This window comes from Procambarus clarkii, chromosome 88, assembly GCF_040958095.1.
Source record: "Procambarus clarkii isolate CNS0578487 chromosome 88, FALCON_Pclarkii_2.0, whole genome shotgun sequence".
NCBI lineage: Eukaryota > Metazoa > Arthropoda > Malacostraca > Decapoda > Cambaridae > Procambarus > Procambarus clarkii.
In genome coordinates, this window is record NC_091237.1 from 19364416 (window position 1) to 19390647 (window position 26232).

The 26232-nt window shown below is 46.4% G+C and overlaps 1 protein-coding gene across 1 annotated transcript in view; it reads left to right on the top strand.

The window, feature by feature from the left end:
• Positions 1-4194: 4194 nt before the first annotated feature.
• The window catches only part of LOC123745740 (uncharacterized), a 44366-nt gene continuing 22328 nt past the window's right edge, over positions 4195-26232 (top strand). The window contains exons 1-2 of the mRNA XM_045726560.2: positions 4195-4677; positions 23840-23956. Of these exons, the coding sequence (XP_045582516.2) occupies positions 4566-4677; positions 23840-23956 (229 nt within the window). The 5' untranslated portion in view covers positions 4195-4565. The remainder of the gene's footprint in view (positions 4678-23839; positions 23957-26232) is intronic.

Here is a 26232-nt window from a genome sequence, read left to right on the forward strand (position 1 = left end):
ACGCCCTTGGGAACTACACACCAAGAGGACGCCCTTGGGAACTACACATCAAGAGGACGGTCCTTGGGAACTACACATCAAGAGGACGGCCCCTGGGAACTACACACCAAGAGGACGCCCTTGGGAACTACACACAAAGAGGACGCCCTTGGGAACTACACACCAAGAGGACGCCCTTGGGAACTACACACAAAGAGGACGCCCTTGGGAACTACACACCCAGAGGACGCTCTTTGGAACTACACACAAAGAGGACGCCCTTGGGAACTACACACCAAGAGGACGCCCTTGGGAACTACACACCAAGAGGACGCCCTTGGGAACTACACATCAAGAGGACGGTCCTTGGGAACTACACACCAAGAGGACGATCCAGGGAGCTAGACATGCAGATGATCCACAATCTTGTGACAGGAAGGGTTTCTTAGTCGTAATGGCCGAGAGTAATGTCCCAGAAGGAGAGAGTGGTGACCACATCCCTCTACAGTTGTATAAACAAATACAACAATAAATCAATGGACAGAGAATCGCTGCACTAGACGGCTATAACATCCGGAAAGGCGAAGACCATCGAGGACCCCGTCTATCCTGTCTAATATGACGGTAAGACTGTCTCCCACGTGCTAAAACTCGAGGGTCTTTAGACGGCTATGCAACAAACATCTGTTTCTCCTGTCCATTTGAGTGACAAGAAATGTAGACTATATCAGTCACGTTGATGTGCGTTGAAGCTATGAATAACATGAGTGTTTCTTAGGGTCAATAGCGTCCCCGTGACTGGATAACAGGTCCCTGAATGTGAGATAACGGGTGCTTGACGCTCAAGATAACTGGATCAGCATCCAGCGTCGATCAACCTTCCGTTGTTGGATATGATTTGAATGTTGCTGTCCCATCCCCAAGTATAAAGGTAGGAGAGGAGAGGCTGACAGGAATGGTGGAGGGGATAGGGAGGAGGGTGGTGCTGGGCCGCATGGGAAAGGGGGGAAGGGGGGGACGCCAGGAAGGCGACAAGTGATCACACACACACGCACACACGCACACACACACGCGCGTGTGTGCTCCAGTTGGCTGTGGCAGCGAACACCAAATGTTTTGTTTCGTTCCGTCCAAACACCCGCAATTAGCGAGTCATTGAACCTCGCCACCAGCTATAGATCGCCTACCCCACACCTAGTTGTGGGGTGCCGATGGGTTCAGCTCAAGCCACCGGGCCCCAGAATTAGGTGGGGTATACGATCTAAGCTGCTGACGAGGTCCTTGGGCCCTTATTTCTCTACCTTTGATTACCACCAACCAGGATCTCAAACCTATTGGGCACTGTCTTATCAGTGACACTGTCACTGTCTTGGGCTTGTCATGTCACTGTCATGTCACTGTCTTGGGCACTCGCAATTTTTGCATCATCAGCTAACATTGGGACTCATTCGAGTCTATTTCCTCCGGAAGATCATTTACATATCTGAGAAACAGGATAGGTCCACGAACTATATACCCTGTGGGACTCCACTAGTGACATCTCGCTACTCTGAGATCTCAACCCTCGCAGTAACTCGCTGTATTCTGTAGTTTAGGTACTCGCTTATTCACTAAAGCGCTTCCTTGTCACTCCTGCCTGCTTCTCCAGCCTATGTACTAATCTCTAATTGAGTACTGTGTCCAAGACTTTCTGACAAAAACAACATTTATCAGTCTTACTGGGCCAGCAAACAGCCTGTGTGTGTGTGTGTGTGTGTGTGTGTGGCGGAGGTGGAAGGGAAGGATATGGGGTGGATATTTTGGGGGGTGGGAAAGGAGGAAGGGTGTTGGAAGGGTGAAATAAAATCCCACAGTAAAAAAATTACCAGAAAAAAAAATCGAAATATTAAATTTTTTAAATCATTCTCAAATTCCATTTCAAAACAGAATTCTGTGCGAGATGCGAATCTTGTACAACAGGAAGTAATTGAGAAAGAAAAATAAGTAACCTCAGTAAACCTTCTTAATGTTCCGAATGATTGAATTAGTTTTTTTAAAGATTCAACAATAAGTACAACACAAGAATTAAACAATTGAGAAATATAGCGTAGTTTATCTAAGGTAGTTCAGACTACTTTACTCCAAGGTCTGGAAAGACTACCCACACACGAGGTCTAGACCCACGAAAGGTCTAGAGAGACCCCACAAAAAGTCCCCTTCAAAAAAATTGTGAATTTAATGTGGCGAAACGTTTCCAATTTCGCAAATGCACCAAAGTCGTGGTTTTTACAGCGAAGGAAGAAAACGAATTTTCTTATGATTAAAGTGATTTTCACTTGCTCTTCCGTCCCCTTATTTCTGTGTAGGCTCCCGCCCCCCCCCCCCTCTCTCTCTCTCTCTCTCTCTCTCTCTCTCTCTCTCTCTCTCTCTCTCTCTCTCTCTCTCTCTCTCTCTCTCTCTCTCTCTCTCTCTCTCCCCCTCTCTCTCTCTCTCTCTCTCTCTCTCTCTCTCTCTCTCTCTCTCTCTCTCTCTCTCTCTCTCTCTCTCTCTCCCCCACATCACCTCATTTAAGTGAGTCAATGATCCTTGATTGGTTAGTCCTCTTTACATTTCTCTCTTGATCTTAGCGACTAAAGCAAGCATTTCTGCCTATGTTTTTTGTTTGTTTTCGTTTTACTAAGGCTTTATAGTGTTGCTTTTGAATCAGTGTAGGACACGAGCCTATTCTACCCTAATCCTGGCCTACACCAGCTTATTCTATCTCAATTCGGTCTACACCAGCCTATTCTACCTCACCCCCTGCCTACACCAGGCTATTTTACCTCAACTTCGGCCTACACCAGCTTATTCTACTTCAATCCTGGCCTACACCAGCCTATTCTATCTCAATCCGGTCTACACCAGCCTATTCTACCTCAATCTTGGCTTACACCAGCCTATTCTATCTCAATCCGGTCTACACCAGCCTATTCTACCTCAATCCGGTCTACACCAGCCTATTCTACCTCACCCCCTGCCTACACCAGCCAGCCCCAACCACACCATGACGTGAACCTCAACTCCATAGTTGATTAGTACATGCGACAACGTATTTAGTCTTTAGTTTAGATAAACGTATTTAGTATTTAGCCATAATAGAGGATGGAAGACAATATGCCTCCAAGTGTCATTTAACTCTGAAGCATTATTAAAGTGAAGAAAATTTGAGATTGTAATTGTGAGAGTGTGTGTGGGAGTGCATCAACACGTCCAGGACTCAGCATTATTTTTTATGCTCCCATCCCTGCTGTCGGTACACGGGAGCTGGGGTCGCTGCTGGGGTCGCTGCTGGGGTCGGTGCTGGGGTCGCTGCTGGGGTCGGTGCTGGGGTCGGTGCTGGGGTCGCTGCTGGGGTCGCTGCTGGGGTCGTTGCTGGGGTCGCTGCTGGGGTCGCTGCTGGGTTCGCTGCTGGGTTCGGTGCTGGGGTATTGAGCTCCTGCTGGGGGGAAGGATCGAGGTGGTAACCCACAGGCCAGTGATTAATTAAGCATAATAAAGCACCAGACGAGGGCTATCAGTCATTATACACCCGAGATACAAACACCCACGCCTGTAACCCGCACAATCACACACTCGTGTAAACATACAACCTGTCATGCAGCGTTGACATACGCTGAACCAAATGAGAGATGTACAAACGATTTAACAATAAATGTTATTATTAAACACTTAGTGAGAGAGGTGTGAGGCAGAGTGATGGGTGATAGCCGTCTGTGTAGCTCTTCAAGAGGCCCCTTCCTCTTGCCACGACGACAGGAGGTGGGTTGTCGTGTCCTGGTTGGTGATGGGATGCCTGTGGTGGTGGTGGGATGCCTGTGGTGGTGGTGTCGTGCCGGTGGTGGGGCTCTGGTGCCGATGAAACACTGGGCATTCGGTGTGCAACAAACAAGGACTAAAATTGCATCACGAATTTACAATAATTACACAACTCGACACAATTCACACTCTCCCATCGTCATAGAGTCACCAGGATAAACATGAGCCCATTAGTATCGCCAGTGCTTCAGTGACATTAGCCACACGTGGCCAATCACCACCTATGAATGGAGTCATAATGATTCAGGACGGCACTAATGGGGCCCCCTTGAGTGATGGCTTGGGGGCCCCCGCAGGGCACTTGTCGTGGGGGTGTGTGGCACCTTGGTGTGGGAAGTCGCCACTGTGCCGTGCCAGGTCTGGGCATTCGGGCGTCAACAGTAGTGGCATACGCGCGTCTGAAGGTCTCCTGGAGCTTCGTCAGGCAGTGTGTGTCTTGAAGACCGGACGACCTGACGTCGAAGTCAAGCGAGCCTCGTCCCCCCGTCTCAAAGGCGTTGAGGTGTATGCCATACACTGAGATACACCGAGACATACTCTTCAAAATTCACTGTAAATACGATGAACGGTGAAACGAGAGGAACTCTCAAAGAACCTAAGTAGAAGACTTAGACAAATATATCTGTTTTTCCCTTTGTAAAACAGATAGGCTCGAAACCAAACGTTCTCTAACCTCTCCCGTCAACTGGACTTTTGGAGAAGTCTTTTTGTACCCCCAAGAGGCTTTCAATCCTCATTCGACAACGCACAGGATGTCGAGTCTGCGCACCTACCTGGCATGCGTGGTTGTGGTGTGCGCTGTGACCTGCTGCGCTGCTCAGCACTCAGCAGCCGACGGGCTGCACTCCATGCTGAACCAACTAGGTAAGTTAGCAATTGTTAAGGCAAGTTCTGGGATCGATCTTTTCTATCAACACAGGTCGAACAAATTAAATGATCCATGTAATGAATGATTTATTAAGCTTTTAAGGGCATTAAGCTTGAAAAAGAGGCAGCTTTTAGTTTCTTAAGTTCATCTCCAGAGAAAAACGTTATTGAGTTTTAAGACAGAAGGTTTTATACAAATTAGTTTAAGGCACTTTTGTTCTGTAAAGAATGTTGTCGTCATTTACCTGTGAAAGACTAACCCACCTGTGATAAGTCCAACTCTCTTAACCCACGTATGATAAGTCCCACCTCGAACTAGAGTGCACGGCGGACGTAGAGTGCAAGACCAATCTCCTGCTCACTCGGGAAGCAATAAATATATTTACCACCATTCAAAACCAACAATCAAAGGTCATTAATATATATATATTTAACTCGTACTGAACTTCTATACTAATTTGATGAACAAATACATCAGTCATATTGAAAATGTGTTGGCATTTACCTCTTTGATATATTTCCTGATTTTCTGCTCCAGTTTTCAATAGAGGTTTGATTGCAGGTGAAAGCCAGAAATTTGGCGTTACAAAGCAAGCAAATCTGTAGTAAACTAACTATATATATATATATATATATATATATATATATATATATATATATATATATATATATATATATATATATATATATATATATATATATATATATTATTTGTATGTAATATTCCAGTCAAATATATATAATGCATTATATAGGATTGTTTGACCCCAAAGGCAGAGAAAATTAATAAGTTGGTTCAATAATCTTATTTCAATTTCAATTCTGATCCATCTGAATCAGAATGCGTAAATCTGATCTCCTGAATTTGATGATTGGTCACTCATTTTGGTAACTAGTTTTGAACATTGGTTTCTACCACTAATTTCTGTCTCATGTCACTTGTTTTTTTTATGTTCTTAAATATCTTGATGGATCAAGGATATTGTTACTATCGTTATTCTTTTTTTTTTTGGACATATTTTCTACTTGTCATATTGTGTGAGAACAAATATTTCTGTAACTACATTGTCTTTATTCTACATATCTTCATAGCTCCTGATCCTATGTCAATTGAGTCATAACTGACATCTGTAGATGACTCTTCCACTCCTTGTCGGATATATATATGAAAGCTGGGGATCGATTTTTTTGTCTTTTGGTCTTGGACTTCTGTGGTTCTCAAAGGGTTTGTTTTCAGTCCATACATTTAAGTTCATATTCTTTATTAGAAAGACCATCAGCATTGGTGAACCAGATATTTTAGCTGTTGGAAATCTGTTTTCTGTTTGACCAACTTCTAGTACTGGCTGAGCTCAGGTTTAGAGGGTAAGATATATTAAGGTAGTGGGGACGAGGGGAAACGGGAGTAGGAAACTTGAGAGCAATGGAAAAATGAACAGTACAGCCGAAGTCTAGTGTTAAAAAGTGGACTTGGAGAGTGGGAGATGGAGGCATGGGAGCAGTGGTAGATAGAGGCATGGGAGCAGTGGTAGGTGGAGACATGGGAGCAGTGTGAGGTGGAGGCATGGGAGTATTGGTAGATAGAGGCATGGGATCAGTGGTAGGTGGAGACATGGGAGCAGTGTGAGGTGGAGGCATGGGAGTATTGGGAGATAGAGGCATGGGAGCAGTGGTAGGTGGAGACATGGGAGCAATGGGAGGTGGAGACTGTACTCACCTAATTGTGCTTGCGGGGGTTGAGCTTTGGCTCTTTGGTCCCGCCTCTCAACTGTCAATCGACTGGTGTATACAGATTCCTGAGTTAGGGAGCGCCTGGTTACTTTAGCCATGAAGGAGTGTCTACATACATGCATGATTTAATGTGATCCTGACCCCATCGTGAAATTGCAAGTACCTCGCTAAATGCACCTGCCGGAGTTGAGCATTAGCTCTTGGGTCCTGCCTCTCAACATTCACCCTGTCCTCGCGACTCATAGATCGCGCTTTATTTTGTTTAACGTTCGTAACCAACGTCACATATTCAACCTACGAGGCTGGATTATTATTTACGGAATGGTAGAATGAAGTGAACGGGGATTAGACAAAAACTACAGGATATCAGGGTTCGATAACCTCAGCAAACCTCAACGTTCGGCTCCTGTAATCCGACTTCTCAACTAATACGTAGCTTTATTTTTTTGAGATATATACAAGAGTTGTTACATTCTTGTACAGCCACTAGTACGCGTAGCGTTTCGGGCAAGTCCTTAATCCTATGGTCCCTGGAATACGATCCCCGCCGCGAAGAATCGTTTTTTCATCCAAGTACACATTTTACTGTTGCGTTAAACAGAGGCTACAGTTAAGGAATTGCGCCCAGTAAATCCTCCCCGGCCAGGATACGAACCCATGACATAGCGCTCGCGGAACGCCAGGCGAGTGTCTTACCACTACACCACGGAGACTGTGAACCTCACACTATGGCCCCCAAGCGCACGAAATAAGGGGTATTATGAGAAGCAGCGGCTGACAAATATCCACGTTTTCTATGCGTAGGTTAGGTTAGGTGTTTGGTTTGGGTTCGTGAGTTTCCTCTTGTTTACACCTGCTCAGGTGTAAAAAAGAGGAGATTACCGCATGTGTAAATAGGAAGAACTTAGCACAGGTGTAAATAAAACACAAAATGAACAGAAAGGGGTTGAACAACAGAGAAGAACAACGGCTACATACACAAACAGGAGAACAACAGATACACACACAAACAGAAGAACAGAGGGATGCATCCCCCCCAAGACGTGGCTGTTCATCCTGCAGAAGCCCCACCTCCACCACCCCACACATCTACACTAATATGGAAGAAATAGACTTCAGGAGGCCTGGTCGACGACCGGGCCGCGGGGACGCTAAGCCCCGGAAGCACCTCAAGGTAAGGGTGAAGAAAAAATCTTAAACAGCGTGACAATAGCGTTCACAGACCCCATCAGCACTATTCACAAAGAGCTTAAGAGAGAGAGAAAAGTGCCTGAACGCCACAACAATACTATTGTCTCTACTTTAAAAAAAATATATATATAAAAGTCTAAATGCACAGGCTAAAAAAGCTATCTATATGTTATATACGGAATATATATATATATATATAATATATATATACATATATATATATATATATATATATATATATATATATATATATATATATATATATATATATATATATATATATATATATATTCTTGTCTTGTCCTTACTCTCATGGTGGGTAGAGTAAATAGTTCCGTGATTCGGGTGTTCATGGTAGGTCGCTCTATTCTTATATATATATATATATATATATATATATATATATATATATATATATATATATATATATATATATATATATATATATATATATATTATATATATATATATATTATATATATATATATATATATACACACACTTATTCGTGTGTAGAAATTCATTCCATGAATTACAAGCTTCTTTAACCAGGTTAAAAAAAATGGTTAAATTCACATGCTCTCGGAAGACGGCGATTAAGGGGTGACTCTAGCATGTGAAAAGGTATAATAGGGGAGGATATTAAATGAAGGATGATAACAGTATCAGTACATAAATAGAACATGGAATAATGAACACAAATTAGATAAATATAGAATAATGGAAATCTCTTTTCCAACTAAAATCGAATAATGTCCTTAAAAGCGCCTCTGGAGGCATTAAACGGATGGGATATGTATTCATATATATATATATGTAATATGTATGTATATGTATATTATATTAATAAACCCTTTGCTCACCCTCTGTGTTCAAGCACATTTTAATTAATTCACGCGACCCCTGTGTGTAGCTTCCAGCTTGTGACAAGGGAAAGGTCATGTGGAGTTTCAGTGTTTGGGCTTTGACTTCATTTTTGCTTTTGTGTTTTAAGTTTGGCCCCGAGGGCAGAGTTTATTGGGCAGCGTCACTCATCCTGTGAGTGGACACACCGCCATAGTGACAGTATTGGGCAGCGCCACTCATCCTGTGAGTGGACACACCGCCATAGTGACAGTATTGGGCAGCGCCACTCATCCTGTGAGTGGACACACCGCCATAGTGACAGTATTGGGCAGCGTCACTCATCCTGTGAGTGGACACACCGCCATAGTGACAGTATTGGGCAACGCCACTCATCCTGTGAGTGGACACACCGCCATAGTGACAGTATTGGGCAGCGCCACTCATCCTGTGAGTGGACACACCGCCATAGTGACAGTATTGGGCAGCGCCACTCATCCTGTGAGTGGACACACCGCCATAGTGACAGTATTGGGCAGCGCCACTCATCCTGTGAGTGGACACACCGCCATAGTGACAGTATTGGGCAGCGCCACTCATCCTGTGAGTGGACACACCGCCATAGTGACAGTATTGGGCAGCGTCACTCATCCTGTGAGTGGACACACCGCCATAGTGACAGTATTGGGCAGCGCCACTCATCCTGTGAGTGGACACACCGCCATAGTGACAGTATAGGGCAGCGCCACTCATCCTGTGAGTGGACACACCGCCATAGTGACAGTATTGGGCAGCGCCACTCATCCTGTGAGTGGACACACCGCCATAGTGACAGTATTGGGCAGCGTCACTCATCCTGTGAGTGGACACACCGCCATAGTGACAGTATTGGGCAGCGCCACTCATCCTGTGAGTGGACACACCGCCATAGTGACAGTATTGGGCAGCGTCACTCATCCTGTGAGTGGACACACCGCCATAGTGACAGTATTGGGCAGCGCCACTCATCCTGTGAGTGGACACACCGCCATAGTGACAGTATTGGGCAGCGCCACTCATCCTGTGAGTGGACACACCGCCATAGTGACAGTATTGGGCAGCGCCACTCATCCTGTGAGTGGACACACCGCCATAGTGACAGTATTGGGCAGCGTCACTCATCCTGTGAGTGGACACACCGCCATAGTGACAGTATTGGGCAGCGCCACTCATCCTGTGAGTGGACACACCGCCATAGTGACAGTATTGGGCAGCGTCACTCATCCTGTGAGTGGACACACCGCCATAGTGACAGTATTGGGCAGCGCCACTCATCCTGTGAGTGGACACACCGCCATAGTGACAGTATTGGGCAGCGTCACTCATCCTGTGAGTGGACACACCGCCATAGCCGCATGTCCTTCTAGCACTAGATCTTATGCATTGTTAGATTTTAGATGTTTTTTCTAGATTTTTATTTCAGGATTCTAAAAACAACGCGTGTTAGACAGCTATGATGCAGCAAATTAGTTGAAAGTCTATCTCGACTCGTGAACCAGTCACATACATGTTCAGACCGTGTCTGGTCAAATATTTTGGCTATATTATGTATATACAACCCAGACTCTGTTTGTCAAAGCTGCGTCTATTCTAAACCCATCCTCAAGCCTGACTCTTCCAAGCTGCGTCAGACCCCAAAGACGCATACGTCTATTTTAACGTACCCCCTGTGTAACAAAAACAGTATTTTCTCAAAATATGATGTATTTGTGTATTGTCAAGTCTAGATTAGCTCAGAGGTTTAAGTTCTGTTCATATTCATATTTGTAGTATTTGGCTGTAGTGACCTCTCGATGGTAATCATGCATTATATGAGAATATGTTGTATATATCAGTATATGCAGTATATTCTCTCTCTCTCTCCCTCTCTCTCTCTCTCTAGCAGCTCGCTTCCTCTCAGTTTTTTTGCTGACCCATGTCCAGTATGTTGTCAACTCTCCTTGCTTCCTCAACATGTACGCCAACTTTTCCTTTCATCTAGACCTCAAATACATTCTCTCCACCGTCTTCCATCGTCCATTCGTTTTCAACTGGTTCCTGCAATCTCAGTGTTATATGCTTTCACACGTACACAGTTTATTGACTTCTGTAAGACAAAAATAAACACGGAGAGAGAGAGAGAGAGAGAGAGGCACAACACAGTCAACATGAGAACTCCATTTCCTCGAAAGTGTTACTGGCTTAATGTGGGAACGGATTGCGTGACCAAAGCGACATGCCAACACCAACAGGAGCATCAACAAGCATGCAGATCTATATTTATGCTTAGCTATGGAGGGGGGAGATATTTATCTCTGGGAGATGCGAGAAAGAAAGTTCAGCTCCCCTCTCTGTTCCCTTTATCCGGCCCAATTCAGAGTGTCTGCAATGCTGTCTACCCCTCTCGGTATCACTGCAATCATTACACAAAACATCCACACACACACACACGGGCCAAAAGAGCAGAGCTCAACCCCCTGCAAGCACAACTAGGTGAATACACACACACACACACACACACACACACACACACACACACACACACACACACACACACACACACACACACACACACACACCGTTGTTCAGCCGTGTGTGTGTAATTACCTAAGTGTGTAATTACCACTTAGGTAACTACACACACACACACACACACACACACACACACACACACACACACACACACACACACACACACACACACAAACAAAACAGGTTTACTCCGGCCCAGGGGGAAAAAACAGAGTAGCAAAAGGGGAATCCGTGGTTCAATCAGGCATATAAGAAAGCAAAGGTAGCTAAGCACAAGGGTATGGAGAAACTACAGAAGTAACAGGACACCAGAGAGAGAGAGAGAGAGATACCAGAGATGTGTACTTCAGTATGAGTAATGAAGTACATTCGTTTCTGGATGGCCAGAAATGTGTACTCCAGTATGAGGAAAGAAGAAGAGAAATAGTTTGGAAATGACATCGCAAATAAAGCCAAGACCCAACCAAAACTGCTACACAGGCACATCAGGTAAAAAACAACAGTGAAAGAACAGGTGATGAAACTGAAAAAGAGAGAGGATGGGTACACAGAGAAAGACAAAGAGGTGTGTGAAGAACTCAACATAAGATTCCAGGAGGTTTTCACAATAGAGCAAGGGGAAGTCCATGAATTAAGTGAGGTGGAGATAAACCAAACAGACTTGGAAGATATTGAAATTACCGGAGATGAGGTTAGGAGGTATCTGGTTGAACTAGAAGTGACTAAGGCTGTTGAACCTGATGGAATCTCATCATGAATGCTAAAAGCCTGATATATCACATATGTCAGACCAAACATAGAGTATGCAGCTCTTCCATGAAGTCCATATCTAGTCAAGCACAACACCCAGTTACAAAACATTCAGGGGTGTGCTAACAGATTAGCCCCGAAATGGAGAGGCCTGATTTACAAGGACTACAGGAATTCAACCTCACGTCGCTATAAGAAACGAGAGCTGGGGGAGAGACATGATTACCAAATAAAAGATTTTTAGGAGAAACGATAGAGGAAATAGAAACAATTTAGCAAATAGTCTGATCTCTATAAAGTTTCATCTTCATTGTCTGGTGGCGAGGTGACCTTTGACCTCCAGGAGCTTGCCACGTGGTTGGTAGGTTAGTCCATCACCACTTCCCTCCTCACACTCCATCTCCTTCTGAGAAAGGTCAGGAAGGTTGAAAATGCGTTCAGCATTTACACAATTTTCAAATGTAATTGGTTTTTCCCGCATACTTGGATCCGTATACTCTCCGTACACTTATGAAGCACCTCTGCACCTCGGAGCAGAGGTACCACCTCTGGTGTGCAAGATATATATTGAAGATATATACACTAATATACATTTATTAGTGTGTGTGTGTTAGGGGAAAGATAACACGATGAAACAGGTGATTACAAGTTTCCCAGAATTTCGCGAAGGGAACTTCACTGTTATCCACGAGGATGATAAGATGTGTTTATTAAAACATCTGAATAAAATTTACAGATGAAAGAAGAGGGGCACTCACCGGAATGACTACTAAGTGGGGGGGTACAAAATACAGCGTACAACGGCTGGATAACTTTTAATCCTTCAGAGGGAACTCTCAATGGCATCAAAACACTATAGCACTCAGCTTACGAGACACTGGATAGGCACTGCCGGATAAAAACACCGTTAGAAAAGGCACGTGTCGCGTCGCTTTGAAATCATTTTTTGGGGGATGGACACGAAGCCTGTTTGGCTTATCAAGCTACCCCCCCCCCCCCTTCCCTTTCCCTCCCCCCCCCCTCTCCCGCTTGGAATAAAGGGCCTATGAATATAATAGGGCTCTAAAATTTACAATTGAATAGGCCTCATAACACCTGCTATTAAAATAGGTCTCTAATATACTTGAGAATGGAAGAGGGCTTTCAAGAATGAAATCGGGAACTCACAAAAACAGGTGACATATGAATGGCTCACGGCGTCTTTAATTGGTCTCGACATATGCCAGTTAAACAACAAACAAGTGAGAGGAACAAAAGTGCAAAAAAGAAACGAAAAAGACCATTGTGAGTGGAGAGAGAGAGAGAGAGAGAGAGAGAGAGAGAGAGAGACCGACTAACTCTCCTTTCCCCCTCTCTTCCTCCCACCTACTCTCCCTCCCACTCTCCCTAACACCACCAGCAGACCCCGAGCAAGGCAAGAGTTCCATCAATCACTGAACATACACACCCACCGACCTCTGGGGGCTACCACAGCAAGCGTCGAGGGCGTAGGGGAGACACCATTGGTTATTTCAGAAGCTCCAGACGATCTAAATATTACATCTAGAGACACCTCGCTACCCAGGCTTGGAGACCGAGAGCTGGGATCTACTTGGGGGCCATATATATATATATATATATATATATATATATATATATGTATATATATATATATATATATATATATATATATATATATAACTGAAAACTCACACCCCAGAAGTGACTCGAACCCATACTCCCACAACTGGTATGTACAGGGACGCCTTAATCCGCTTGACCATCACGACCGGACATAAGGAAGTGATAGCCGAGGCTATATGAACCACTTCCCCGCCGGCACTCGGATGGTAATCTTGGGCATAGCATTTTATCAAATCACCTCATTCTTTGGGGCACACGTGAGGAACACAAATGCAAACAAGCCTGAATGGTCCCCAGGACTATATACAACTGAAAACTCACACCCCAGAAGTGACTCGAACCCATACTCCCACAACTGGTATGTACAGGGACGCCTTAATCCGCTTGACCATCACGACCGGACATAAGGAAGTGATAGCCGAGGCTATATGAACCACTTCCCCGCCGGCACTCGGATGGTAATCTTGGGCATAGCATTTTATCAAATCACCTCATTCTTTGGGGCACACGTGAGGAACACAAATGCAAACAAGCCTGAATGGTCCCCAGGACTATATACAACTGAAAACTCACACCCCAGAAGTGACTCGAACCCATACTCCCACAACTGGTATGTACAGGGACGCCTTAATCCGCTTGACCATCACGACCGGACATAAGGAAGTGATAGCCGAGGCTATATGAACCACTTCCCCGCCGGCACTCGGATGGTAATCTTGGGCATAGCATTTTATCAAATCACCTCATTCTTTGGGGCACACGTGAGGAACACAAATGCAAACAAGCCTGAATGGTCCCCAGGACTATATACAACTGAAAACTCACACCCCAGAAGTGACTCGAACCCATACTCCCACAACTGGTATGTACAGGGACGCCTTAATCCGCTTGACCATCACGACCGGACATAAGGAAGTGATAGCCGAGGCTATATGAACCACTTCCCCGCCGGCACTCGGATGGTAATCTTGGGCATAGCATTTTATCAAATCACCTCATTCTTTGGGGCACACGTGAGGAACACAAATGCAAACAAGCCTGAATGGTCCCCAGGACTATATACAACTGAAAACTCACACCCCAGAAGTGACTCGAACCCATACTCCCACAACTGGTATGTACAGGGACGCCTTAATCCGCTTGACCATCACGACCGGACATAAGGAAGTGATAGCCGAGGCTATATGAACCACTTCCCCGCCGGCACTCGGATGGTAATCTTGGGCATAGCATTTTATCAAATCACCCCATTCTTTGGGGCACACGTGAGGAACACAAATGCAAACAAGCCTGAATGGTCCCCAGGACTATATACAACTGAAAACTCACACCCCAGAAGTGACTCGAACCCATACTCCCACAACTGGTATGTACAGGGACGCCTTAATCCGCTTGACCATCACGACCGGACATAAGGAAGTGATAGCCGAGGCTATATGAACCACTTCCCCGCCGGCACTCGGATGGTAATCTTGGGCATAGCATTTTATCAAATCACCTCATTCTTTGGGGCACACGTGAGGAACACAAATGCAAACAAGCCTGAATGGTCCCCAGGACTATATACAACTGAAAACTCACACCCCAGAAGTGACTCGAACCCATACTCCCACAACTGGTATGTACAGGGACGCCTTAATCCGCTTGACCATCACGACCGGACATAAGGAAGTGATAGCCGAGGCTATATGAACCACTTCCCCGCCGGCACTCGGATGGTAATCTTGGGCATAGCATTTTATCAAATCACCTCATTCTTTGGGGCACACGTGAGGAACACAAATGCAAACAAGCCTGAATGGTCCCCAGGACTATATACAACTGAAAACTCACACCCCAGAAGTGACTCGAACCCATACTCCCACAACTGGTATGTACAGGGACGCCTTAATCCGCTTGACCATCACGACCGGACATAAGGAAGTGATAGCCGAGGCTATATGAACCACTTCCCCGCCGGCACTCGGATGGTAATCTTGGGCATAGCATTTTATCAAATCACCTCATTCTTTGGGGCACACGTGAGGAACACAAATGCAAACAAGCCTGAATGGTCCCCAGGACTATATACAACTGAAAACTCACACCCCAGAAGTGACTCGAACCCATACTCCCACAACTGGTATGTACAGGGACGCCTTAATCCGCTTGACCATCACGACCGGACATAAGGAAGTGATAGCCGAGGCTATATGAACCACTTCCCCGCCGGCACTCGGATGGTAATCTTGGGCATAGCATTTTATCAAATCACCTCATTCTTTGGGGCACACGTGAGGAACACAAATGCAAACAAGCCTGAATGGTCCCCAGGACTATATACAACTGAAAACTCACACCCCAGAAGTGACTCGAACCCATACTCCCACAACTGGTATGTACAGGGACGCCTTAATCCGCTTGACCATCACGACCGGACATAAGGAAGTGATAGCCGAGGCTATATGAACCACTTCCCCGCCGGCACTCGGATGGTAATCTTGGGCATAGCATTTTATCAAATCACCTCATTCTTTGGGGCACACGTGAGGAACACAAATGCAAACAAGCCTGAATGGTCCCCAGGACTATATACAACTGAAAACTCACACCCCAGAAGTGACTCGAACCCATACTCCCACAACTGGTATGTACAGGGACGCCTTAATCCGCTTGACCATCACGACCGGACATAAGGAAGTGATAGCCGAGGCTATATGAACCACTTCCCCGCCGGCACTCGGATGGTAATCTTGGGCATAGCATTTTATCAAATCACCTCATTCTTTGGGGCACACGTGAGGAACACAAATGCAAACAAGCCTGAATGGTCCCCAGGACTATATACAACTGAAAACTCACACCCCAGAAGTGACTCGAACCCATACTCCCACAACTGGTATGTACAGGGACGCCTTAATCCGCTTGACCATCACGACCGGACATAAGGAAGTGATAGCCGAGGCTATATGAACCACTTCCCCGCCGGCACTCGGATGGTAATCTTGGGCATAGCATTTTATCAAATCACCTCATTCTTTGGGGCACACGTGAGGAACACAAATGCAAACAAGCCTGAATGGTCCCCAGGACTATATACAACTGAAAACTCACACCCCAGAAGTGACTCGAACCCATACTCCCACAACTGGTATGTACAGGGACGCCTTAATCCGCTTGACCATCACGACCGGACATAAGGAAGTGATAGCCGAGGCTATATGAACCACTTCCCCGCCGGCACTCGGATGGTAATCTTGGGCATAGCATTTTATCAAATCACCTCATTCTTTGGGGCACACGTGAGGAACACAAATGCAAACAAGCCTGAATGGTCCCCAGGACTATATACAACTGAAAACTCACACCCCAGAAGTGACTCGAACCCATACTCCCACAACTGGTATGTACAGGGACGCCTTAATCCGCTTGACCATCACGACCGGACATAAGGAAGTGATAGCCGAGGCTATATGAACCACTTCCCCGCCGGCACTCGGATGGTAATCTTGGGCATAGCATTTTATCAAATCACCTCATTCTTTGGGGCACACGTGAGGAACACAAATGCAAACAAGCCTGAATGGTCCCCAGGACTATATACAACTGAAAACTCACACCCCAGAAGTGACTCGAACCCATACTCCCACAACTGGTATGTACAGGGACGCCTTAATCCGCTTGACCATCACGACCGGACATAAGGAAGTGATAGCCGAGGCTATATGAACCACTTCCCCGCCGGCACTCGGATGGTAATCTTGGGCATAGCATTTTATCAAATCACCTCATTCTTTGGGGCACACGTGAGGAACACAAATGCAAACAAGCCTGAATGGTCCCCAGGACTATATACAACTGAAAACTCACACCCCAGAAGTGACTCGAACCCATACTCCCACAACTGGTATGTACAGGGACGCCTTAATCCGCTTGACCATCACGACCGGACATAAGGAAGTGATAGCCGAGGCTATATGAACCACTTCCCCGCCGGCACTCGGATGGTAATCTTGGGCATAGCATTTTATCAAATCACCTCATTCTTTGGGGCACACGTGAGGAACACAAATGCAAACAAGCCTGAATGGTCCCCAGGACTATATACAACTGAAAACTCACACCCCAGAAGTGACTCGAACCCATACTCCCACAACTGGTATGTACAGGGACGCCTTAATCCGCTTGACCATCACGACCGGACATAAGGAAGTGATAGCCGAGGCTATATGAACCACTTCCCCGCCGGCACTCGGATGGTAATCTTGGGCATAGCATTTTATCAAATCACCTCATTCTTTGGGGCACACGTGAGGAACACAAATGCAAACAAGCCTGAATGGTCCCCAGGACTATATACAACTGAAAACTCACACCCCAGAAGTGACTCGAACCCATACTCCCACAACTGGTATGTACAGGGACGCCTTAATCCGCTTGACCATCACGACCGGACATAAGGAAGTGATAGCCGAGGCTATATGAACCACTTCCCCGCCGGCACTCGGATGGTAATCTTGGGCATAGCATTTTATCAAATCACCTCATTCTTTGGGGCACACGTGAGGAACACAAATGCAAACAAGCCTGAATGGTCCCCAGGACTATATACAACTGAAAACTCACACCCCAGAAGTGACTCGAACCCATACTCCCACAACTGGTATGTACAGGGACGCCTTAATCCGCTTGACCATCACGACCGGACATAAGGAAGTGATAGCCGAGGCTATATGAACCACTTCCCCGCCGGCACTCGGATGGTAATCTTGGGCATAGCATTTTATCAAATCACCTCATTCTTTGGGGCACACGTGAGGAACACAAATGCAAACAAGCCTGAATGGTCCCCAGGACTATATACAACTGAAAACTCACACCCCAGAAGTGACTCGAACCCATACTCCCACAACTGGTATGTACAGGGACGCCTTAATCCGCTTGACCATCACGACCGGACATAAGGAAGTGATAGCCGAGGCTATATGAACCACTTCCCCGCCGGCACTCGGATGGTAATCTTGGGCATAGCATTTTATCAAATCACCTCATTCTTTGGGGCACACGTGAGGAACACAAAAAGTGGTTTTTAAGGAAGTGGTTCATATAGCCTCGGCTATCACTTCCTTATGTCCGGTCGTGATGGTCAAGCGGATTAAGGCGTCCCTGTACATACCAGTTGTGGGAGTATGGGTTCGAGTCACTTCTGGGGTGTGAGTTTTCAGTTGTATATAGTCCTGGGGACCATTCAGGCTTGTTTGCATTTGTGTTCCTCACGTGTGCCCCAAAGAATGAGGTGATTTGATAAAATGCTATGCCCAAGATTACCATCCGAGTGCCGGCGGGGAAGTGGTTCATATAGCCTCGGCTATCACTTCCTTATGTCCGGTCGTGATGGTCAAGCGGATTAAGGCGTCCCTGTACATACCAGTTGTGGGAGTATGGGTTCGAGTCACTTCTGGGGTGTGAGTTTTCAGTTGTATATAGTCCTGGGGACCATTCAGGCTTGTTTGCATTTGTGTTCCTCACGTGTGCCCCAAAGAATGAGGTGATTTGATAAAATGCTATGCCCAAGATTACCATCCGAGTGCCGGCGGGGAAGTGGTTCATATAGCCTCGGCTATCACTTCCTTATGTCCGGTCGTGATGGTCAAGCGGATTAAGGCGTCCCTGTACATACCAGTTGTGGGAGTATGGGTTCGAGTCACTTCTGGGGTGTGAGTTTTCAGTTGTATATAGTCCTGGGGACCATTCAGGCTTGTTTGCATTTGTGTTCCTCACGTGTGCCCCAAAGAATGAGGTGATTTGATAAAATGCTATGCCCAAGATTACCATCCGAGTGCCGGCGGGGAAGTGGTTCATATAGCCTCGGCTATCACTTCCTTATGTCCGGTCGTGATGGTCAAGCGGATTAAGGCGTCCCTGTACATACCAGTTGTGGGAGTATGGGTTCGAGTCACTTCTGGGGTGTGAGTTTTCAGTTGTATATAGTCCTGGGGACCATTCAGGCTTGTTTGCATTTGTGTTCCTCACGTGTGCCCCAAAGAATGAGGTGATTTGATAAAATGCTATGCCCAAGATTACCATCCGAGTGCCGGCGGGGAAGTGGTTCATATAGCCTCGGCTATCACTTCCTTATGTCCGGTCGTGATGGTCAAGCGGATTAAGGCGTCCCTGTACATACCAGTTGTGGGAGTATGGGTTCGAGTCACTTCTGGGGTGTGAGTTTTCAGTTGTATATAGTCCTGGGGACCATTCAGGCTTGTTTGCATTTGTGTTCCTCACGTGTGCCCCAAAGAATGAGGTGATTTGATAAAATGCTATGCCCAAGATTACCATCCGAGTGCCGGCGGGGAAGTGGTTCATATAGCCTCGGCTATCACTTCCTTATGTCCGGTCGTGATGGTCAAGCGGATTAAGGCGTCCCTGTACATACCAGTTGTGGGAGTATGGGTTCGAGTCACTTCTGGGGTGTGAGTTTTCAGTTGTATATAGTCCTGGGGACCATTCAGGCTTGTTTGCATTTGTGTTCCTCACGTGTGCCCCAAAGAATGAGGTGATTTGATAAAATGCTATGCCCAAGATTACCATCCGAGTGCCGGCGGGGAAGTGGTTCATATAGCCTCGGCTATCACTTCCTTATGTCCGGTCGTGATGGTCAAGCGGATTAAGGCGTCCCTGTACATACCAGTTGTGGGAGTATGGGTTCGAGTCACTTCTGGGGTGTGAGTTTTCAGTTGTATATAGTCCTGGGGACCATTCAGGCTTGTTTGCATTTGTGTTCCTCACGTGTGCCCCAAAGAATGAGGTGATTTGATAAAATGCTATGCCCAAGATTACCATCCGAGTGCCGGCGGGGAAGTGGTTCATATAGCCTCGGCTATCACTTCCTTATGTCCGGTCGTGATGGTCAAGCGGATTAAGGCGTCCCTGTACATACCAGTTGTGGGAGTATGGGTTCGAGTCACTTCTGGGGTGTGAGTTTTCAGTTGTATATAGTCCTGGGGACCATTCAGGCTTGTTTGCATTTGTGTTCCTCACGTGTGCCCCAAAGAATGAGGTGATTTGATAAAATGCTATGCCCAAGATTACCATCCGAGTGCCGGCGGGGAAGTGGTTCATATAGCCTCGGCTATCACTTCCTTATGTCCGGTCGTGATGGTCAAGCGGATTAAGGCGTCCCTGTACATACCAGTTGTGGGAGTATGGGTTCGAGTCACTTCTGGGGTGTGAGTTTTCAGTTGTATATAGTCCTGGGGACCATTCAGGCTTGTTTGCATTTGTGTTCCTCACGTGTGCCCCAAAGAATGAGGTGATTTGATAAAATGCTATGCCCAAGATTACCATCCGAGTGCCGGCGGGGAAGTGGTTCATATAGCCTCGGCTATCACTTCCTTATGTCCGGTCGTGATGGTCAAGCGGATTAAGGCGTCCCTGTACATACCAGTTGTGGGAGTATGGGTTCGAGTCACTTCTGGGGTGTGAGTTTTCAGTTGTATATAGTCCTGGGGACCATTCAGGCTTGTTTGCATTTGTGTTCCTCACGTGTGCCCCAAAGAATGAGGTGATTTGATAAAATGCTATGCCCAAGATTACCATCCGAGTGCCGGCGGGGAAGTGGTTCATATAGCCTCGGCTATCACTTCCTTATGTCCGGTCGTGATGGTCAAGCGGATTAAGGCGTCCCTGTACATACCAGTTGTGGGAGTATGGGTTCGAGTCACTTCTGGGGTGTGAGTTTTCAGTTGTATATAGTCCTGGGGACCATTCAGGCTTGTTTGCATTTGTGTTCCTCACGTGTGCCCCAAAGAATGAGGTGATTTGATAAAATGCTATGCCCAAGATTACCATCCGAGTGCCGGCGGGGAAGTGGTTCATATAGCCTCGGCTATCACTTCCTTATGTCCGGTCGTGATGGTCAAGCGGATTAAGGCGTCCCTGTACATACCAGTTGTGGGAGTATGGGTTCGAGTCACTTCTGGGGTGTGAGTTTTCAGTTGTATATAGTCCTGGGGACCATTCAGGCTTGTTTGCATTTGTGTTCCTCACGTGTGCCCCAAAGAATGAGGTGATTTGATAAAATGCTATGCCCAAGATTACCATCCGAGTGCCGGCGGGGAAGTGGTTCATATAGCCTCGGCTATCACTTCCTTATGTCCGGTCGTGATGGTCAAGCGGATTAAGGCGTCCCTGTACATACCAGTTGTGGGAGTATGGGTTCGAGTCACTTCTGGGGTGTGAGTTTTCAGTTGTATATAGTCCTGGGGACCATTCAGGCTTGTTTGCATTTGTGTTCCTCACGTGTGCCCCAAAGAATGAGGTGATTTGATAAAATGCTATGCCCAAGATTACCATCCGAGTGCCGGCGGGGAAGTGGTTCATATAGCCTCGGCTATCACTTCCTTATGTCCGGTCGTGATGGTCAAGCGGATTAAGGCGTCCCTGTACATACCAGTTGTGGGAGTATGGGTTCGAGTCACTTCTGGGGTGTGAGTTTTCAGTTGTATATAGTCCTGGGGACCATTCAGGCTTGTTTGCATTTGTGTTCCTCACGTGTGCCCCAAAGAATGAGGTGATTTGATAAAATGCTATGCCCAAGATTACCATCCGAGTGCCGGCGGGGAAGTGGTTCATATAGCCTCGGCTATCACTTCCTTATGTCCGGTCGTGATGGTCAAGCGGATTAAGGCGTCCCTGTACATACCAGTTGTGGGAGTATGGGTTCGAGTCACTTCTGGGGTGTGAGTTTTCAGTTGTATATAGTCCTGGGGACCATTCAGGCTTGTTTGCATATATATATATATATATATATATATATATATATATATATATATATATATAGTCCCCCCCCCTCCTCCTCAGTAAATAATACATTCCTATATGTGCAAACATGTACACGCTTCATACATGGCAAGCATAGTTAAAAGGGGATTTTTTTTTAAACAGCAAAGTACAATCCCATTTATGACACTATTATTTATGTATAAGAAGACAGCACACACACACACACACACACACACACACACACACACACACACACACACACACACACACACACACACACACTCACTCACACTCACACACACGAGCAAATGCAATGTAATGACGATAGGTGTAGGGAGCAGGAGGCCAGATACAAGGTACCATTTGGGAGATGAAATTCTTCAAGGAGTCAGAGAGTGAAAAAGACTTGGGGGTTGATGTCACACCAAACCTGTCCCTGAAGCTCATATCAAGAGGATATCATCAGCGGCATATGCCAGGTTGGCCAACATAAGAATGGCCTTTAGAAACTTGAGTAAGGATTCATTCAGAACCTTGTATACCACATATGTCAGACCAATCCTGGAGTATGAAGCCCCAGCATGGAGCCCGTATCTCACCAAACATAAGACTAAATTGGAGAAGGTTTAGAGGTTTGCCACCAGACTAGTAACCGAACTGAGGGGTATGAGCTACGAGGAGAGACTACAGGAACTAAACGTCACGTCGCTGGAAGACACAAGAGTTAGGGGAGACATGATCACCACATACAAGATTCACAGAGGAATTGATTGGAAAAATTGTTTATTTAACACCACATTAGGTACTTAGGTGGAAACTAAATATCCAAATGAGCCATAGAAACATTATAAAGAACTTGTTTAGAGTCACAGTAGTTAACAAATGGAATGCATTAGGCAGTGATGTGGTGGAGGCTGACTCCATACACAGTTTCAAATGTAGATATGATAGAGCCCAATAGGCTCAGGAATCTATTCACCAGTTGATTGACAGTTGATAGGCGGGCCCAAAGAGCCGAAGCTCAACCCTTCCTAAGCACAAGTAGGTGAGTACACACAGTGTCAGCGAGGCGGACAGCACTAGTGCTATCAGAACTCATTAATTTGATAAATCCAGGTTTGAAAACTGGGATATTAATTGGCAAAACCAATTATCGCGTGACGTAATAGACGTGTGATCGATAGACTGCTTCTGACATAGATCAAACATGTATATGAATGAGTTTAAATGGATATAACTAGGAGCTAACTCATATTTGAGATATATACAAGAGTTGTTACATTCTTGTACAGCCACTAGTACGCGTAGCGTTTCGGGCAAGTCCTTAATCCTATGGTCCCTGGAATACGATCCCCTGCCGCGAAGAATCGTTTTTTCATCCAAGTACACATTTTACTGTTGCGTTAAACAGAGGCTACAGTTAAGGAATTGCGCCCAGTAAATCCTCCCCGGCCAGGATACGAACCCATGACATAGCGCTCGCGGAACGCCAGGCGAGTGTCTTACCACTACACCACGGAGACTGTTAAGGGGCCAATAGGCAGTTTTCTGGGTTATTATACACTCATGTTCTTCATTTCCCGTTACAACAAACATCTTTTGCTGTAACGATGTGTCCACCCAAATCTTTTACCCGTACACTGTACCCCTTTATTTACCCATCTTTACTATGGAGATAATCCTCACGCCGTTCTCTTTCTCCTATCAGTTCAGAACACGGGGTCAGAGGTCCAGTCTCTCTCCTACTGCCGGATCTCCACTCGGGACCTGATCTCCACGGCCCAGAGCACCGCCAACAGGGTCCTCCAGGGCGTCTGTAACCCCCGTAAGTACCCAGGGCATCGTCAGGGGGCGTCTGTAACCCCCGTAAGTACCCAGGGCACCGTCAGGGGGCGTCTGTAACCCCCGTAAGTACCCAGGGCACCGTCAGGGGGCGTCTGTAACCCCCGTAAGTACCCAGGGCATCGTCAGGGGGCGTCTGTAACCCCCGTAAGTACCCAGGGCATCGTCAGGGGGCGTCTGTAACCCACGTAAGTACCCAGGGCACCGTCAGGGGGCGTCTGTAACCCCCGTAAGTACCCAGGGCACCGTCAGGGGGCGTCTGTAACCCCCGTAAGTACCCAGGGCACCGTCAGAGGGCGTCTGTAACCCCCGTAAGTACCCAGGGCACCGTCAGGGGGCGTTTGTAACCCACGTAAGTACCCAGGGCACCGTCAGGGGCGTCTGTAACCCCCGTAAGTACCCAGGGCACCGTCAGGGGCGTCTGTAACCCCCGTAAGTACCCAGGGCACCGTCAGGAGGCGTCTGTAACCCACGTAAGTACCCAGGGCACCGTCAGGAGGCGTCTGTAACCCACGTAAGTACCCAGGGCACCGCCAGGGGGCGTCTGTAACCCACGTAAGTACCCAGGGCACCGTCAGAAGGCGTCTGTAACCCCCGTAAGTACCCAGGGCATCGTCAGAGGGCGTCTGTAACCCTCGTAAGTACCCAGGGCACCGGCAGGGGGCGTCTGTAACCCACGTAAGTACCCAGGGCACCGTCAGGGGGCGTCTGTAACCCACGTAAGTACCCAGGGCACCGTCAGGGGGCGTCTGTAACCCCCGTAAGTACCCAGGGCACCGTCAGGGGGCGTCTGTAACCCACGTAAGTACCCAGGGCACCGTCAGGGGGCGTCTGTAACCCCCGTAAGTACCCAGGGCACCGCCATCAGATACACCATAACCCATGTAAGTGGTATACTATCACCCCCACCCCATGTAAGTAGGGGGGGGGGTGTTATTAGACATAAACTATGGCTGTTCGAAAAACATTTTAAGCTGCCACTTAGAACCTCGCTTGAACTTCGAACTCGACATTAATTGGTAAAACGATGGAAACCATATTTTAAATTGTTAACGTCGAGCTCAGAAGAGCGTCGACGTCGACGGTGTCATGACCTCTAAAGACCATCTAAAAATGAGCGGTTTAATTACTCTGAAAGTTCACCTATTGTGTGTGTGAGAAAATTTTATATTATCGCAAATCACGCGATAAACTAACTTGTTTGAATTGAAAATGAGATTTGTCTTAATTTTGCCCATCTATTTATAAGGTATCGCAAACAAATATATATATATATATATATATATATATATATATATATATATATATATATATATATATATATATATATATATATATATATATATATATATGTGTGTGTGTGTGTGTATGTATGTGTGGGGGGAGAGGGATTCATAATCATAATATAAATTATTCTAAAGATTGGTCATTCCGCGTCGTTAAAGAGGCTGCCTAGAGACCGGGCCGGATAAACCACTAATACCCGAGGTTAGGATAAGTTAGGTTAAGTTTTATATTAGGATAATTACTCGTACAAAGAGATGAATGAGACTCTTACCCCTCATATCTTGCTACAGTACCCCCCCCCCCCTGTCAGGCAAATACAATAGTTTTAGCAAGAATATAGGATGTAGAGAGGGTATCCGGCCACTGTGGAAGTTTTCGGCGTTCATGTACGGCTGTTTAACCGGCTTCCAGTGGGAATCAAGTTACGGGCTCACCATACCCCGTGCTACTTGGAACTTTGTTCCAAGTAGCGAATCTTTAACAACAACAACATTATTCCAGTGGGAGTTTGTCTCCACGGGAAGCTGGCATTCAATCACTGTCTGTCCCTGAACTATATGTTTAACAGATCTCTCACTCTGTCCATGGAGGGCAGATGAAAATATATATATGCTGGTTAGCATTGTAAATGTGTGGCCACGTCCGTGGTAGAAAATAATAATAGTAATAAAAACTGGCTTTCTTGAAGCTTTGAGAGCTGGCCGCAACTCCGCACCTTCACTAACCCACGGGAGACATCTCCCGTCACGCAGGGTGCAGTTGCACCTCCACAGATCTCCAGTATCATCTATTGATACTGGTAACGGCTCAAAAGGGCCACCACTTACGGGCTATTCATGCCCGTGCCACCTTTTGGGTGGCTTAATCTTCATCTTGAGGTTATCTTGAGATGATTTCGGGGCTTTTAGTGTCCCCGCGGCCCGGTCCTCGACCAGGCCTCCACCCCCAGGAAGCAGCCCGTGACAGCTGACT